This window comes from Lissotriton vulgaris, chromosome 5 (genome assembly GCF_964263255.1).
Source record: "Lissotriton vulgaris chromosome 5, aLisVul1.2, whole genome shotgun sequence".
NCBI lineage: Eukaryota > Metazoa > Chordata > Amphibia > Caudata > Salamandridae > Lissotriton > Lissotriton vulgaris.
In genome coordinates, this window is record NC_141693.1 from 111,571,433 (window position 1) to 111,588,073 (window position 16,641).

A 16,641-nucleotide genomic window follows, 5' to 3' on the forward strand; every position below is an offset into this window, starting at 1 on the left:
AGCTGTTGTATTTTATGTCAGAAGTATCTGTACGCCTCAGTAGTAGCTCTGAGAAGCAATGAAGAACAGTACATACCACAAAGGACTATTCATTGGTCACTCATATAAAGACAAACACAACAGGACCACACTGGAGCACCACCAAAAACAATCCAGTGAACACCCTCCATCCAAAATCAATGAAGGCTCAGCAGGCCACTCGGCGAAGGCTCAAGAACATCTGTGCGGTGCAAAGTACCCCCAACATAAATGCATCAGACACGCGGAGAGCCTTTCTAACAGGCTATGATCAGACGGTCCTTTCTGCCACCCTGGGTCACTCTGCTGTCCTTGGAGGAACACTAATGGGGGATCTGAGCATTAGGCAGATGAAAACAGCCGTCGCCTCGCTCCTCACAGACATTCCACATACAACAAACAGCAGAAGAACAATAAAAAGCAAATCACAGGAGCAGAGAGAGAACGACTGCATCTAGGTTCCTTCTAGGCACACAATACACATATTAGATGCTAATAAAAAGATGCAATGTAAGTACATTTAATACAAATGAAAAAAAGCAAGCCAACAGTCCATTGATTATATTGCAAAAACATAGGACTGAAACCTGGAATAAAACAACTAAAATCACGTGTGACAGTTTTACAATGCAAAAAAAAAACCAAAAACAACATCAATTTTGTTAACCAGTCAGATAACGCATTAAAAAGCATGCAGGAAAAACAGGCACATACGGTAAGTGCTCTGTATCTTCAGCAGCTAAAGATGCTCTGGATTATGCAAATGCAAATCTCCCGGAGCCTTCTTGCGACTCTTAAATAGGCCGAGCAAAAACATGAGTGGACTTTGGTGATGTAAACAAATGTGCTTTCAATACCAAAGATATTCCACAAGCAATCTCGTATGTGCCTGGGGGAACGGTTTCAATCTGGACAGCTACACGTTCACATTTGTATTTGTTTGACACATTTTTGATTAATACATCTCATGTTTGCATGACTTAGAATTTATTTGCTGATTTAGTCAGTTGTTTTTTTAAGTTAAACATAAACCGAACTCATTAAAAGAAAAAGTAACAATGCTAATGTATTAAGAATTACAGTCTTCTACAATGTAATGCAAAATGTTACATTAAAAAAATGGCCGCAGACCTTACACGCCTAAAATGGCCGCCTCCTGATGAAACCTGCTTCTTACAGAAGGCACAGTCGAATAGACACCTGTAATGGTGAACCCACCTAAGGTCATCGAATGGGAGGAAGTCGGAACATCCACTCCCTTCTGCTGCTTTCACAAAAGTGAAGCTTAAGTATGATTTTAGGTGCTTCGTGCATCTGCTATTTTGTTACACCGGTGCTGTGACTAGCGACAATGTCCAGCGGGACCTGCCCATTTCTCCTCACCCGAATTTCATATTCAGATCCTGAGGCCCGACCCAGGCATTTCCACTCAGGGGCTTATGGAGAACAAAGGCCCTGGGTAAAGGGGGGCTCCTAGCTTGGATAGTCGGTCCAGGTTTGACTTCAGTGTTCAAGCGCCTTCAGGATGGGTTGGGCTGGTCTATTTAGGACAATCAGACAGTGTCTGACGGGGTGGTGTCACAGATGAGTGTGAGGGTCAGATTTTTTAGCAGTTTGTGGGCCTGTTTTATGGCCAGGTGGGACATTTTTTACAGTTAATTTCCCTGATATTACCACAAACATTGCCTGCAGCAAGCACAAACACACGCGGTCTCGCATTCCTTGCTTAACACTATCACAACCTGTTCAAAACTGGCCCGATTAGCAAATGTTGGTCGCTTTTTTTTTTAGCTATATGGTTTGCTAACGGGGGTAGTTTTTATTTGTTTATATGTTTTATCCCAGACCAAGCCTCCCTTCAGGGGTGACACCTGCTTCACTTTACATTTGGTTGTATGATGTTACAACGCATTCCGTTGTAACGCATGCCTTTTCCACGCTTGCGTTACAACGGAATGCCTTTCCAACGCATACCCTTTACCGCGAATATTCCTTTACCACGCATACTTTTACAACGATTCTCGTTGTAAATTCATGCATGGTAAGGGCATACTCTTGGTAAAGGTTATTCCCCCACCCCTATTCCCCCACCCCAAATACCCCTCCACCTGCCCTTAACCCTTAAATCGGACCCTTTTTTCCTCTTAAATCTAATATTCCCCTTACCTCTACACGTTGGCTCTTCTCAATGTTCTTCCTGTTGATGTCGCACGTCGTTAAGAGGAAACGGCAGTGTCTTTCCGTTCCCTCTAATGACACGGATTGCCTCCACATAGAAACTGCAACAGCCCCCTGTTTTTTTCACACTTTGGGGGGGGGGGGGGGGGGGGGGGAGTGGAAAGGGGGGGTTGGGGTGGAGACCCCCCAAGCCCCCTTTTTTATTTTTAGCCTTTATCACACATGCCTTTATTACGTATTACATAGTAAAGGTCTACGTGGTAAAGGCTACTCGTAACCATGCTTGCGCTGTAATGCATGCGTGGTTAAGTTGTGAGTGGAAACGGCCGAGTTGTAGTGGCCGTTTCCCTTTATATTTCATCCACATGCAGACTACAAGGAAGCGTCTTCAAGGCTCTGGTTGAGCTTTTCCAAGAGAGACCGTGATCTGTTCATCAAGAACGACCACTCGATTTCACGGAGTACAGCCACAAGTCCTGACACTTTGCAGGCACCAGTGCCATCTGCCCAGCTCTCCCCTCACTGGGCCTGACATTCTGTGGGTCCACTAAGGGTAGGCTGTAGTTTTTTGTTTGTTATCTTATGACATAAGAGCACAAGGCACTGCTGGTCCTGGGGCATCCACACAATATGGGCTGCTACTGCTGTGTCCACTGCTGCTGCCCACTCGGCAAAATATCACAAGTTGGTCTCAGCCGGATGTATGACGTTACAACGCATGCTTATACCACGCATGCCTTTACAACGCGGTTTTTACAACGCATGCCTTTACAACGCATAGTGCTTTGGCGCGCTGGATAGTGAATAGTTTAATTTACTATTCCAACTCCAGTCCCCGTGGATAGTAGGGAAGGTGTTGGATAGTAAATTAAACCTATTCCCTATCCTAGAGCGCCCCCCAGCGCAATGCGTTGTAATGGTTTGCGTTGTAAAAGTTGCGTCGTAATGGTAGTGCGTTGTAAAAGTTTCGTTGTAAAGGTTGTTTACCGTCTCAGTCGAGGCTCTAGTGAGGGGTAGACTTCTTCACCTTCGATTCGGAGTGTGGAGTCTAGACATTCTCCCATTACAAAACCCACTCACTTTCACTAAAGCGGGTCCATAACTTCCCATCCTACATCAATGTCCGATACCTATGGGTGGCTGTGACAGATTTTGTGGACATGGTGCAGGCAATGTTCATGAGTGGGGAGTGTGGTCTCCATCCTGCAGACATGGGGGATGTAGTCCAAGCCCTCTTAGTTGCTAGAAGACCTGATACTCTACATACTTTACCCTCTACATACTTTACCCTTGTAGTCCCAGACGCTCGTCCGGGAAAGACCAGAGAATACACATTCTGCCTCATTCAGGTCTAAGCCCTAGAGGGACAGACAGACTGACCAAAGCCGCTTGACTTCTTTTGGCGCCCCTTCCTGCAGATCTGCTCAGCCACAAGCTACACTTGGTTACCCAGGACTTTTTGAAGTCACATTCTATGGCCGTCTGGTGACTCCATCTTCTGTCCTTCGTTTAGAGCAGTCTGAAATTTGCAGAGATGCCTCAACGAGGCTTCTAGTCGAGACTGCCCCCAACGTTCCTGTGTGCATGAAGTCGGGAAGATGGACTCAACTCTGGGTGTGCATTAGTCTTGTTTTGAACATGCCACGCCCTGGTTTCTCACCAGTGCCGCCTGAACTGGTTATGAACTGGCACTACGTGCCCAGCTCCTTGCAATTAAGCGGCATCTGAAGCAGCTCTGCAGCACCAGCAGGCATGGATGAAGGACCTGGATGTTACTCTTAAATGGCCAGATGCTCAAAGACCAGAAACAAGCGTATGTCTCTGGCGCAAACACTGCTGCCGCAACCCTCCTTGGCAGAGTACAGTACCATGAACATCAGGGGAGGTAGAGGTCCAACTACAAGAGTCCGGGAAGTGAGGACCGGTTACAGAGAATTTGCTAAAGTTACAAGATATGGACTGATAATTTTCTCGAAAAATCCTGCACACTAAATAGGTTTAGCGCCAGGGCCCTATAATAGGGCACTATAATAAAGTAAAGTACGGATTGAGATGGTAACCTTATTGAGGGATATTACGGTCTTCCTAGTGTCTAACCAAAACCACTTGGACTGCGCTGCCTAGTTATCCTGAGAGTGAAGTGCTAAAAGGGAATACTCAGTAATTGGGATTAGGGTTAAAAACGTACAGCAGGCCCAGGAGACCAGTAGTAAATAACAGTTTCCACAAATCAAGTGTGGTAGTCTCTGCCCTGGAACCACACAACCAGATTGCATACAGTATTTTTTCTCCTTCCGTAAAAAACATATGTAACTATGGTCTTGGCTCAAGACACATGACGCAGAAAGCAAGACAAAGAAAACAGTAAAAACACTACATTCAAGCTAATGGAGGGGCAGCAGTAACAAAGGTAGGTCTCCATGTATCCTGCTATGCAAAGTGTATTTTTTTTTTAAAGCACCGCCGAGCGTATCCTGGTACTGAGCAGGTGTGCGTGCCCGGCCCTTCTTATGGTAGGTTGGTTAATTGAAAAGTCAAGTTTTCATCTTCTTGCAGAATTTAAGAAGAGAGGAGGCGGCTCCGATGGTGTGCAGTGGGCTGTCATTCCACACGCTAGGATCTAGGTAGGAGAATGCTGGTCCTCCTGATGTGGGTCTGTGTATGTTTGGGACGTGTACAAGTAGGAGTCTAACAAGTGCGAGTAGGAGTCTAACAGAGCGGCGGTGTCTGGGTGGTTGGTGGACGGAGATGAGACTGTACAGGTATGTGGGGCCTGAGTTGTGTAGTGCCTTGAAGGTGTGTGTCAGGAGTTTGAATTTAGTGCATTGTGGATCAGGAGCCCGTATAGTTCCCTGAGGTGTGATATGATGCAAGTTCTGTGTGTGAGGTTCAGGAGGAGTCTGGCTGACGATTTTTGGATGGTTTATAGTGTTCTAGTGAGTTGCTTGGTGATCCCAGCGTACAGGGTATTCCCGTAGTTCAACTTGCTGGTGACTCGAGCATGAGTGACAGTTTTTATAATGTTGCTTGTGAACTATTTGAATATCTTCCTCGGTCTCTTCAGGGTGTGGAAGCAGCGTGCAGTGATGGCACTGAATTGTCCAGTCATGTCCAGTTTTCGGTTTATGATTATTCCAAGGTTTATGGCGTGGGTTACGGGAGTGAGTCAGAGTTCAGCTGGCCCCTAATTGGGAGTCCCATGATACGGTGTTCTTGCTAAAGATCACTACTTCGGTCTTGTCGGTGTTCAGCTTCAGATAAATGGCTTTCATCCAGTTAGCGACTTTGTTCATCACGGCAGCGAAATTTTTCTTGGGTTGGGGATCTTTTCCGAGAGGGAGTGTATGAGTTGCGAATTAAAATGCACCACTATACACTGTGAACAGAAGTTGAACAATCACACCATGGATAACGTGAACGAGTTCAGATGCTGAATGCATGTTATACCTCATTCAGGATTGTTATTATTTATGACATGAATTGGGTGTTAATTTGAAGCAATATATAGCTATTCCAACACGTCTCTCAAAGAGGTTATGGTTTGCCATTGAATATACCTAACCCGTGCTATGGTGCTATAGACATTTTAGGATTAGTAATGACAGAACTGTATGTTTAGTTTCCTTGATTTAAAAATATAGTACTCATAATGTTACTCTATTGAACAAATATAAGTGTAAACAATGTTTTGAATCGCTTTCTAATGGGGACTTTGGCTGTGTATCTTTCAGTTGCTTAAATTCTTTTTCCTCAGGAAAAGGCGAACGGATCGAAAAGCCTTGGGGTTGAAATCGGTGATCAGTACTAATAATTGGAGACTTTCGTTGACAAGACTAAAACGTGTCGGGTATTAATCGCGCACAATCTTGAAGCTTAAGTAAAAATCATTGTTTTCTACATTTTGGTGAATAAACTATTATAAATCAATGCATGAAAGGTGAACTTTGAACATTTAACCTTTTTTGATTCCGGCCCTGTATGAGGTCCTGTAGACTCTTTCCAATTATTAGCTTTGTGAGTACTCTGCCCCCTAGTGGCGAAACCCGAAAGTGCACCCACAGCTGTAAATTGTAATCTTTGCACATTGGAGCCAGTTATGCATGCTTGCATCATACATGGCCTTCAGATTTACCACCTTCCTTGTAAATTGCCCCATAAGTGTTGTTACAATAAAGGATCACTTGAATACCCCGGTGCTGAGTAGGGATCAATGACTTTTAGGTACCATAGCGCTTTACATAAGGATGAGAGACACCTCTCAGCTGCACAGTGGGGTTAATGACTTATCAGCTTATTCCTGAAGGACTACATTACTTCCTTGAAGAAGAAAGGTTTTCATGCAGCCTCAAAATTATTACCATTGTTTCTTTTCCATAAAGTCAACCAGTGGACCAGTGCCAGGTTTATCAGCTTTGTGTCCCACTTTTTTAGAGAATTCCTCAAATTCTAGATGACTTTGCTGCATGAGAGCAAAGCTAAAACTTTAGAAGGAATTTACAATCTAGAAAAACAAAAGGACGAATTAGAGGGAAGAGGAGATCAATAAGATCAAAACTCAGACGCAAAAACTACATAGCAGCAGATTTTAATGGTAAACAACCTTTACAACGCAACTTTTACAACGCAGTGCCTTTACGACGCAACTTTTACAACGCAAACCATTACAACGCATTGCGCTGGGGGGCGCTCTAGGATAGGGAATAGGTTTAATTTACTATCCAACACCTTCCCTACTATCCACGGGAACTGGAGTTGGAATAGTAAATTAAACTATTCACTATCCAGCGCCCCAAAGCACTCGGCGTTGTAAAGGCGTGCGATGTAAAAATCGCGTTGTAAAGGCATGCGTGGTAAAAGTATGCGTTGTAACGTCATACATCCGATTTTAATGTCAAAATAATCGGAAGGCTGAACTAGTAGATTTGCTAGCTCACAAGGGAAATAAGTCTCTATGGGGCAAAAGAAGACTTCTTTCGTACGTTCCTCATGACTCAGCAACTGGCTTGATCAGAGTGCTTTGAAAAGAGTCTTCCGTACGCAAGCATAAAACCAAAACAATTTGCACATAAGGCACCTTGAACGCAGGCGTTTTCTGTCCATCAAGACACCAGCATGTAATGCATAAGCATGCTCTCTCGCGCCTGGTACTCTTCTAATGCACACATAGGCGCAGTGACAAAAGAGGATAGCAGCACATCTCTGGTTCTCAAGCATGACATCAAGAGTGTGTGACAGACTCTTCCACCCAAAGCATGCCTCCTTGAGAGTAAAAAGCGTAATAAAAATTAACAATACACCTAAATGCTTTGCCATGACCTCCGGCCACACCAATTGAACTTCATAAGCCATTGCTCTATTCATGATTAACAAAAACAGACCCACAAATGCTTTATTGATGCTACAGCTCTTAAAACCAGACTACAGTCTGTCGGAATCCGGCAAGTGACTAAGAGATAGCACAGACAGCGATAGTACTGCAAAGCCATACACATCCTTGAATGGGCAGCGTAAATACCTCTGATGTAACATAAAAAATATTTCCAGGGACTCTGGAACCATGCAGCAACACCGGAACAAGTTAAGCATCAGGGTTGAATTAGTGGCAATAAGAAGCAAACAATGAGGCGCAATGCAGCACATTCTGTGGCAGTATTATTGCACAACTCTGTCATTTTTAACACACACTAACACTGCCTGGGCAAGTGATTGGTACCAGTGCAACACTACAATACAGGAATCAACAACGAATGACGGCCAGTTAAACTTTGCAAAATGTCTACTGTTGCATGTAATCAATTGACAAGTTTAACCTGAGATCAATATTTCCAGACAAACAGCTTGGTGCTGCCACCCAAAAAGGTCCAGCCAACCAACCACTCAACACTCCTGGAATCAGAAACATACCGTCTGGAAGTAGAAGCAGCCTTTCACCACAACAGACCACGCGTATCACTAACTCACTTGCTCTCTCTTTTCAACCTCAGTTTGCAACATGAAGATAGAGTCAAATGCAATTTCTTGTAGCGGCCATGCAACGGTCTTTGGTTAAGGACAGGGCGCACAATGTCTGGAAGCGAGTTGGGGAACACAATAGGCACGCTGCGCACAAGCACACGTGTGTCCCACTGCCATTCTGGCACAATCACACAAGGCGACAGAGAGTATGCGCAGAGGCAACACCGAGGCACATCCACACACAGGGTAAGAGTTGCTATAACTATGGAGATGCTGCAGCGGCTCTTTTATTCTTTTGGATCAAGGCACAGAAATATTCTCAGAACCCCTTCCCCGGCGCACTAAGTAGACGCTGCAATATCTTTGTCACTCGCACAGTCTGAAGTTGACATTTTGTAAGAGTCAGCTGTGTTCTTCCTGAAGGAAGGGTACAGGCTACAGCAGGTAATGATCCATGTTTCCAGTCTTTATTTTTTCTGTCTCCTCCCTCCCCCAAAAGAACAAGGGAGATCTCCACAGATCTCACTTGTTCTTTTGGGGGAGGGAGGAGTTGGGACTTCAGGCGCGTTGCTGACAGTAGCACCAAGAAACGGAAATGACGACAGTGACTACTCTACATAAGCAGTGTGTGTGGTCGAAGTAATGGCCTGCTGCCTCAGATACCGCAGGCTTTTAACACTGGAGTTGGCTAACCCCAGAGAGGCATCAGTTTCACTTAACCTTTTCTCGTGCTTTAATCTTTGGGTGCATCTTCTGTGAGCTATGAAACACCCCTAGCCCTGCCGTTGGAACTATCCCACGAAGAACTAACTGATAAAGAACACTTTAATGATGAGGTACAAAAACTGCAAACTTTTCTGTACCATGAATTCAAGAAAGCAGAATGCACAACTCTTTGCCACAAGATGGCAGCAGAGAACAGCACATGAAAGCTGGGAATTCGCTGCAGGACTAATTAGGCACAACAACGGCATATTAAAAGGGACTGTTCTATGGGCAGCCCCTAACTTTCTGCACTACGGTCATGAAAAATAATTCACAGTAAAGCTTACGGGTCATGCTGGTCCAGGCCTCGGACTTCCTTCTTTTCTTCTATTTTCTGCCTCACAGGCAGCTCTGGCTGCGATGGCTGCCTCTTCTTAACGCCTGGCAGCGACTTTAAATGGGAGGAAAACGCCGTCCGGAGGGGGCTCACGCTGTGGGGGGAAAAACAAACAAGGGTTAAAACTTCAAGCAGAGTTAACACGTCAGGCTCTCGCGACTCAATCTTATTCAGATCAGGGTAGCAGGCATGACACTCTGCCTAGAAAGGGAAGCAGGCATGACACTCTGCCTTGAAAGGGAAGCAGGCATGACACTCTGCCTTGAAAGGGAAGCAGGCATGACACTCTGCCTTGAAAGGGAAGCAGGCAGGACACTCTGCCTTGAAAGGGAAGCAGGCATGACACTCTGCCTTGAAAGGGAAGCAGGCATGACACTCTGCCTTGAAAGGGAAGCAGGCAGGACACTCTGCCTTGAAAACCTCTCGAGCAAGCGGCCGCCAGCCCAGCAGATATCGAAACCTGCGAAGAAATATGCGGCCTGTATCACGACCTGCTGCTTTTCGTCTAGTAACAGAGAGAACTTCTACTACAAGGTGCGCTTACTCTGCGTCGCGGTGGATAACGTTAGGCAAATTACAAACAGGCAAAACACATTTCAACATATAGAACAGCAAGTTATTTACCTGTAACAACAGTTCCCCATAATGGGCGCCTTCAATAAAATCACGAACAATGAATATCTTTGTCCAAGAAACATTTCCATGTTATTTAGTTTTCTCTTGTGACATTCATACAAATACATATTTTACAAAATAGAAAAAAATGTTAAGGTCACACTAGGCAGTGTTTATTTATTTATTGAGTTTTATATAGCGCTGGCTAGACCCGGAGGTATCAGAGCGCTTTACATGAGGAAGAAGCATTGTTTCAGAACATGGTTACAAAGTTACATCAGTTGCTGGAGCGTAGTTACAGGAATTACAAGAATACAAAAGCAAAGCATAAACAAGAGAGAAAAAAAAATAGGCAAGGGGAGAGAAGATTAGGGGAGAGGGGGAAGGTAGACGGAGAATAATGGAGGGAGGGGGAGGGTGTAGGAGGCAGGGCTCGAGTCGGGGTACCACGCGGGTGGACGGCATCCCCCCACTTATTTTACAGGGTGGACGCCGTCCCCCCTGCCAAACAGCTGGACTTCACCTTTTTGGCCTCTCTGGGACGAGATTCAAGCCACCGTTTGTGACATCACTTCCTGTTGTGATGTCACTTCCGGTGACAGCATCCCCCCACTTCTTTTTTTAGGACTTGTGCCCTGGTAGGAGGCATAACGGGGAGATGAGGAAAAACAGTGTCCGACGTCAAGCTGGGTAGGTGACAACCGAGGGGTGAACCAGAGCCAAACTCCTCTATAGCTGCATGGGGCAGCTCCACCTGTCATCGGCCAACGGTTGCTCGGGCACCGAAGATGCGGACGAAATCCCATGGTGTATCCTCTCATACAGGGAAAAGCCGAGTTGTCACTATAGTGCTGCCAAGGCGCGCCGGAGGCGCAGAGCGCTGCACTGTGGGAGTTGTAGGCCAGGTTCTTTTGTCAGACTCTCGATGGAGGCAGGGTCTCAAAGTAGAACACATTCAGCGGTCTCTCTGGGAAACAGCAGCGCTCACATGAACTTATTTAACACACTCATGATGCTGAATAGAATGACTATGTAAAACAAAGGTAAACAATGGAAGTATTTCATATCTAAAAACGGAGTTGAAATCGGTCCTCTATCTCAGATGAAGCACTGCATAAGAGGTCACCGGCCCCCTCACCTGAGACAAGGCAGGTAAGACCAGGGATTGGTGCTGCCGGGCACCCGTCCTTGGGCTGCAGGTGTATCGGAGCTCTACGTACCTTGCCTCATAAGAAGCAGCAACAGTTCAGTTGGCATAGAGTCATGGACTGTGAAGGAACAGACCCAGGCCTTGATGCCACGCCCTCAGGGGAGAGAGGGGAGGTGGCGGGGGCCTTGGAGAGGATATAATAGAGCAGACGCAGACGGCAAGGCACAGGAGAGGCTCAGGAGTGCATAGTTTTTGGTACAAATTACGCCTGTGCGGAATTTACATTACACCCGGAGTAATTGGTGTAATATCGGTAATTCCGCGGAATCAACAATAATTACGCAATTACTCCTCGCATAATTAAGAGTAACATTCGGGGGGGAATCCTACAGCGAGAACACACTTATCGAGCACGAGAGGCTTCTCTCTTTTTGTGTTACGCTGTATTTAGTGCTGTTTCTTAGTGTAAAATGCATTCTCCAATCCATTTTGGACGCAAGAGTACACTTTGTGCAAAGAAAATAACACTAAACATCAGAAGTAAATTGGGGTAAAATTCTACCCCAAGAGCACATTTGGAGAGCGCGAGCGGCTTCTTGCACTCAGTATTTGTGTTCCGATGCATTTAGGGTTATTTCTCAGTACAAAATGCATCCTCGCATTCATTCTGGACACAAAGGGGCATTTTTGTGCTAAGAAACAGCGTTACACAAAGAATTTATCTTCTTGCTTGATTGTGTGGAATTCCTGGATAATTCAGTGTGATTGCACTACGTGGAATTACACTCAACCCAGTGCATATGTAGAACAACTTGGTGTACGCTGTGAACCATGTCCCACCTGACCCAACCCCTACACCGGAAAGCCTGCACCAGTCCCCCACCCCTTCCCGGAGCGAGACACTGATGTGGCACAGGCCTCATTGGCTGTGGCGACAGACAGCAGAGCTACCACTCATTCCATACAAACTCGTCAGCCTCAGAAGAGAATCTACGGAATATCTGTAACACATGGATCACCAAACCGATAAAAGGAGTCAGGCAGACAGAACAGGGCCCAGACAGAACCACTACACAGATGTGACCGTGCGAAACCCTTGTCAGTGCACCTATATCCCTAGCCACAAAGATCTAAAGACTCTGGCTTGAATGACCCTGGCTTGGATGAGTGACCCAGCCCCAGAGGTATGACTCTGCAGGCATGAGCATCACAATCAGAGAACAAAAGACAGCACAGGTGTAGACCTCATGCAGCTGAGCTAACTTTACACATATCTTACAAGCTCCAGGCCACAAAACCCAAAAACCCTTCAGATAAAGGAGTGGCTAAGTATCTGGTAACAGACAACCCTTTGCTCTAGACATCAGAGCCACCCCTTATTCCCCCCCGACTACACATATCCCACAGTTTTTTTTACTCCAGACAGCATGCCTTCAGGTGGCCCAGAAGGTACCAACATTGGCAAAGGACCAGAGAGCCATCTCTCACGTAACATCAAACTTCAGATATATGAATGTCTTGCTACATCTCCAAGGGAGGAGAAGTAAGTGATTTATGGAGGGCGATTACAGGTTTCTGGGGGTTAAGGAGGATTTGCAAGGTACATTGTTAAGTCACCGGGAAATATTTAGTGTATTGAGAGTAATGTGCTCAAAGGTGGGACGATCCTCCAAAGGAGGCTGAATTGAGAAATACGCCAGACTATGGGACAAGGTCTAAGGACAGCTGAGCTATCCCGGAGAGGACAGGTGAATAAACCTGTTCCTTTTCTTTCAAGCTTAGTTCACTGGTTGCGTCCAGTCCTACATTGTTATTTCTGGCCTGCACCACACCCACTCGACTCACCTGAGCTCACAGTAGACTCCTAGCACCTTGACTGTACTTTCAAGGATAACAAGTAGTCTGGCCAGGTACTCCTTACCTAAGGAGGTACTCCCCTGCAGAAGGACAGGAGAGCTTCCATGACCTCTCGGGGGGAAAAGAAGTGCCTGGGCAAAGGCAAAGGGAGTGAAAAGAGGAGTGTGTGGGCCTTGCAGGTCACACCACCAAGACTCAGATGCGGAAGGCCATGCAAAGCAGAGCGGTCGGAGGGAGAGACTGGAATTGGAGTAGACGACCTCAAAAAGTATCAAGGTCGGGGTGGCAAAGCACCGAAGAGCTACCACAAGGGAGGAAGTGAATACAGCATGAAACCAAATGCAATGTTGTCATCTTCAACAAGGATGTACTGACCTTCCGGTGGCATCTGAGAAAACGTGTGTCATAATTCTTCATTAAAGAATTGTTTTTACCTTTTGTGTTTAGCAGTGATTGTTCCCCAACATAAAATTTGGCATGATCTAAGTTTTGTAGAGAAATGAACAGAGAAAAAGATCAAAACTGGAGTATACTTCTAAACCCGATAAAAATTTAGAAAGGCAAACAAACCCTGTGCCTTATGCCTGTGGATCTATAGAAACCTAGAACTTGTACGTCAATTTATTTATTTGAAAAGTTTTATATAGCGCTGGCTACACCCGGAGGTATCAAAGCGCTTTACATGAGATAGGACATTGCATCAGAACATTGTTACATAGTTACATCCGTTACAGTTGCAGTTACCAGTAAATGCTTGGGAGAAAAACGTGAGCTTAGACAATAATACAAGAAGATTTTGGAAAAGGAAAAGTCGGTCTGTTTTGCTTCTCAGCTTGACAAGCTGATTAAATCCATAATTTACCTACCACCACTGGCGATAAACACCATTAAATGTGGCTCAGATTGAAAAGATGCTGGCTCACCCTTGTAAGGAGCTGTGATGTTGGGAAAGTCCACAATCCAGTCATGCAAAGCAATCCACTTTTTCCATATGGTATAGTTGGCTCACCTTTGATAACAAGGCCAGAACACCAAGACGACAACTTATTGGGAAGAACATAAGATGCACGTGTCACAGTGTTGACAACAGCGCAGTCAAAATGGGTAAGAAACGATCAGGTCCAAAGTAAAATCGGATAGGAAAATAAGCATCGAATAAAAATATGAAGGTCAAAAATTATGCAAATGGAATCAGTGGGTCTCCTGTCTGATGTAATAACCATTAGGTGATCAGATTTATTTTCGGGGAAGATGGCAGGGCCCGCTGGATTGCAGAAACAATGTTCACATCTCTGGTGGGGTGGATATCCACAAAGCTGCATAAAAACCCTTTGTCGTTTGATTGGACCTCTTTTTCCACTGGAAATATTGTAAAGAGGAAAAGAGGCTCAGATTGGGTCTTTTGAGCATGTTGTGTTAGTGGGCTTATAAACTGTCACGGAAAGAAGGACACTGAAGGTCAATTTAGTCACCATGATAAGGAATCTGATATTGCTCAAAGAAGAAGAATCAAAGACGGATAAAACATTGAAGACCGATACCGCATTCAGAATCACACACGAACCATCGAAGTACTGCCTTCGGAAAGTTTCCAACAGTCTGCACAGAGGTGCAGTTGCTTAAGTCAAACTTATTGAAGATCCAGGCAGTAAAGCAAAGTGGTACGACACAAGTGGGAGCCTGCCTTGACATCTAGTAGAGTATTTCTTCTAAATCCAACAACTCTGCAAACCTATGCCGTCTGGCTAGTACTGCGTATCCTGGAGCCAAGAGCGTGGACAAGAGAAAGAACCATAGCTGATCTGGAACTGCAGGACACTCAGAACCAACAGAGATCCTAAAAGGGCTACTACAATCTGATCATCCTAGAGCAGGCAGGCATTCATCTACATTTTCCAGAGATTCGTGGCCACAGCCATGAACCCACAGACCTGCAAAAGGTAGACTGCAGCCCAAGTGGAAAAAGCTACTAATACTTGTAAAGCCACTTTCTACAGACCGAGGAGTTTACAATCCATGAAGAAAGACAAACTGCACTACGTTCTGAATTTGGACACCTGTGGAGTTGGCCTCACATCTGCAAAATTTGTAGAAAAAAACTTGCTCCATGGGCTAAGGAATCAAGAACTTGTGGAAAGAAGATCTACAGACTAATGAGCATATCTAGACTGGAAAAAGACAGTTCAAGCAAGGAGCCTGCATCGTGAGGGTTTTCACTTTATCCCTGGTCTCCTGCTTGTTCACGATTTGTTCTAAATCTTCTTTGGTGTGTATTCGAAAGAAATCTGCGGGATTCATTTCCATCTCTGGGAACAACAGAGTGAGCTGCAGTTTCTGTTGCTCGTCTGCAGTGGTGAAGGGCATTGTTAATTAATCCTAAAGGGAGTTTTTTCATTCATTCAATTTGCATAGAATGACCAGTCTCAGAAGAAACCTGGCACCAACTTTCACCAGCAAAGCCAGTAGTGCTGAGATGTAGTAGCAGACGGCACCTGGCTTTCCTGATATCAGAGGGGTCTCCAGAAAAACTGCTCTTCTGTGCCTTTGTTTGAACTAGAGTATCGCTTGATCAAAGAAACGGCACCTAGAGTTCTTACCAGGAGACTAAAGAGTGGATTCAAGCTTGATCTTGACAACAAGTTGTACAGAGTAAGAAGTGATGGAAAGTATGTTCTGTATAAGAGAGAGCTTCCACCGGATAGCATTGTGTTAAAAATACACACAGCAAGAGGATAATACACTTTCGAGGGAATTTATACAATGACAACACTCCTCCAGATCCGAGGAAACTCCACGAAGGGTCCCATATTTTTTCGGGGGGGGATACAGCATGTTTTAGGATGCTGCCAAGTAACCCTCAACTGCAGAGACCACAGGTGGGCAGTGTCCTCCTAGAGCTAGTCCACACAGAGTCTTTGCAACCTAGGAGCCAGTTGGCACCCTTTGCCATTCCTAGGTGTATAAAGTAAGCCACACTGAGCTGGAGCAGCAAAGTATCGAGTGATCGGGAGAAGAAGCTTTAACAATCCTCTAGAATCGTGAATCGCGCACTCTCAGATCCTTTATGGAAGAGGAACTTCATGGATTCAGGGCTGCCCCATAAGACTCCAAAGTGTTTAGACATCCTAAAACCATACTGTATTTTGCATTACTGAAATGTTATGCCCTTTTAGACGGTAATTTGGATCTGGTAAAGACATGGCTCATATTGTGTTATGGGTTGCAAGCTGTCTTAGCTCTTTTGATGATAAGCATATAAAGTCGAGCTTCATGAAGTATAGCATGTGTCATTTGACTCCATGGAGTAACGTCATGCCCTCAACATAATTTCAACATTCGTCCCAGACAGAGAACACGCTGAAGGTTCTAGAGCTGTCCATGTCTCCTGACATCTCCTGATACTTGTTGTTATGTTTCTCATGAATCCATAACCTTAATGAAGTCATGGTTTGAAACATATATCCTTTGTGGTGACATGACCCCCCCCATGCCATCACGTCTGTTACAGCATCCGGGAGCACATGGCTGCAAGGTCCTCTTAGTTGCAAAAACCACTTACAGCAATTATCGCATGGTCATCAAGTGAGAAGGTCTGCTGGTCCCATTTAAACAGTGGACCTTCACCCCACGATAACGAGAGAGTGCTCCTCTCAATGTCACTGTCCTCACTTGACACTGAGGCTCAATGCCATGAAATGTCCAGCTACCATGGATCAACATCTTGAGCCTCCATTAATAATGAGGGTAGAGAACAAGGATGGTAAAG

General features: G+C 45.2%; 1 protein-coding gene across 2 annotated transcripts in view; it reads right to left on the bottom strand.

Annotated features, from left to right (window-relative positions):
* The window catches only part of QSOX2 (quiescin sulfhydryl oxidase 2), a 252,134-nt gene that overhangs the window by 78,274 nt on the left and 157,219 nt on the right, over nucleotides 1-16,641 (bottom strand). For both annotated transcript variants that reach the window (XM_086921012.1, XM_086921013.1), the window contains one exon: nucleotides 9,204-9,347. In XM_086921012.1, the coding sequence (XP_086777138.1) occupies nucleotides 9,204-9,347 (144 nt within the window). The remainder of the gene's footprint in view (nucleotides 1-9,203; nucleotides 9,348-16,641) is intronic.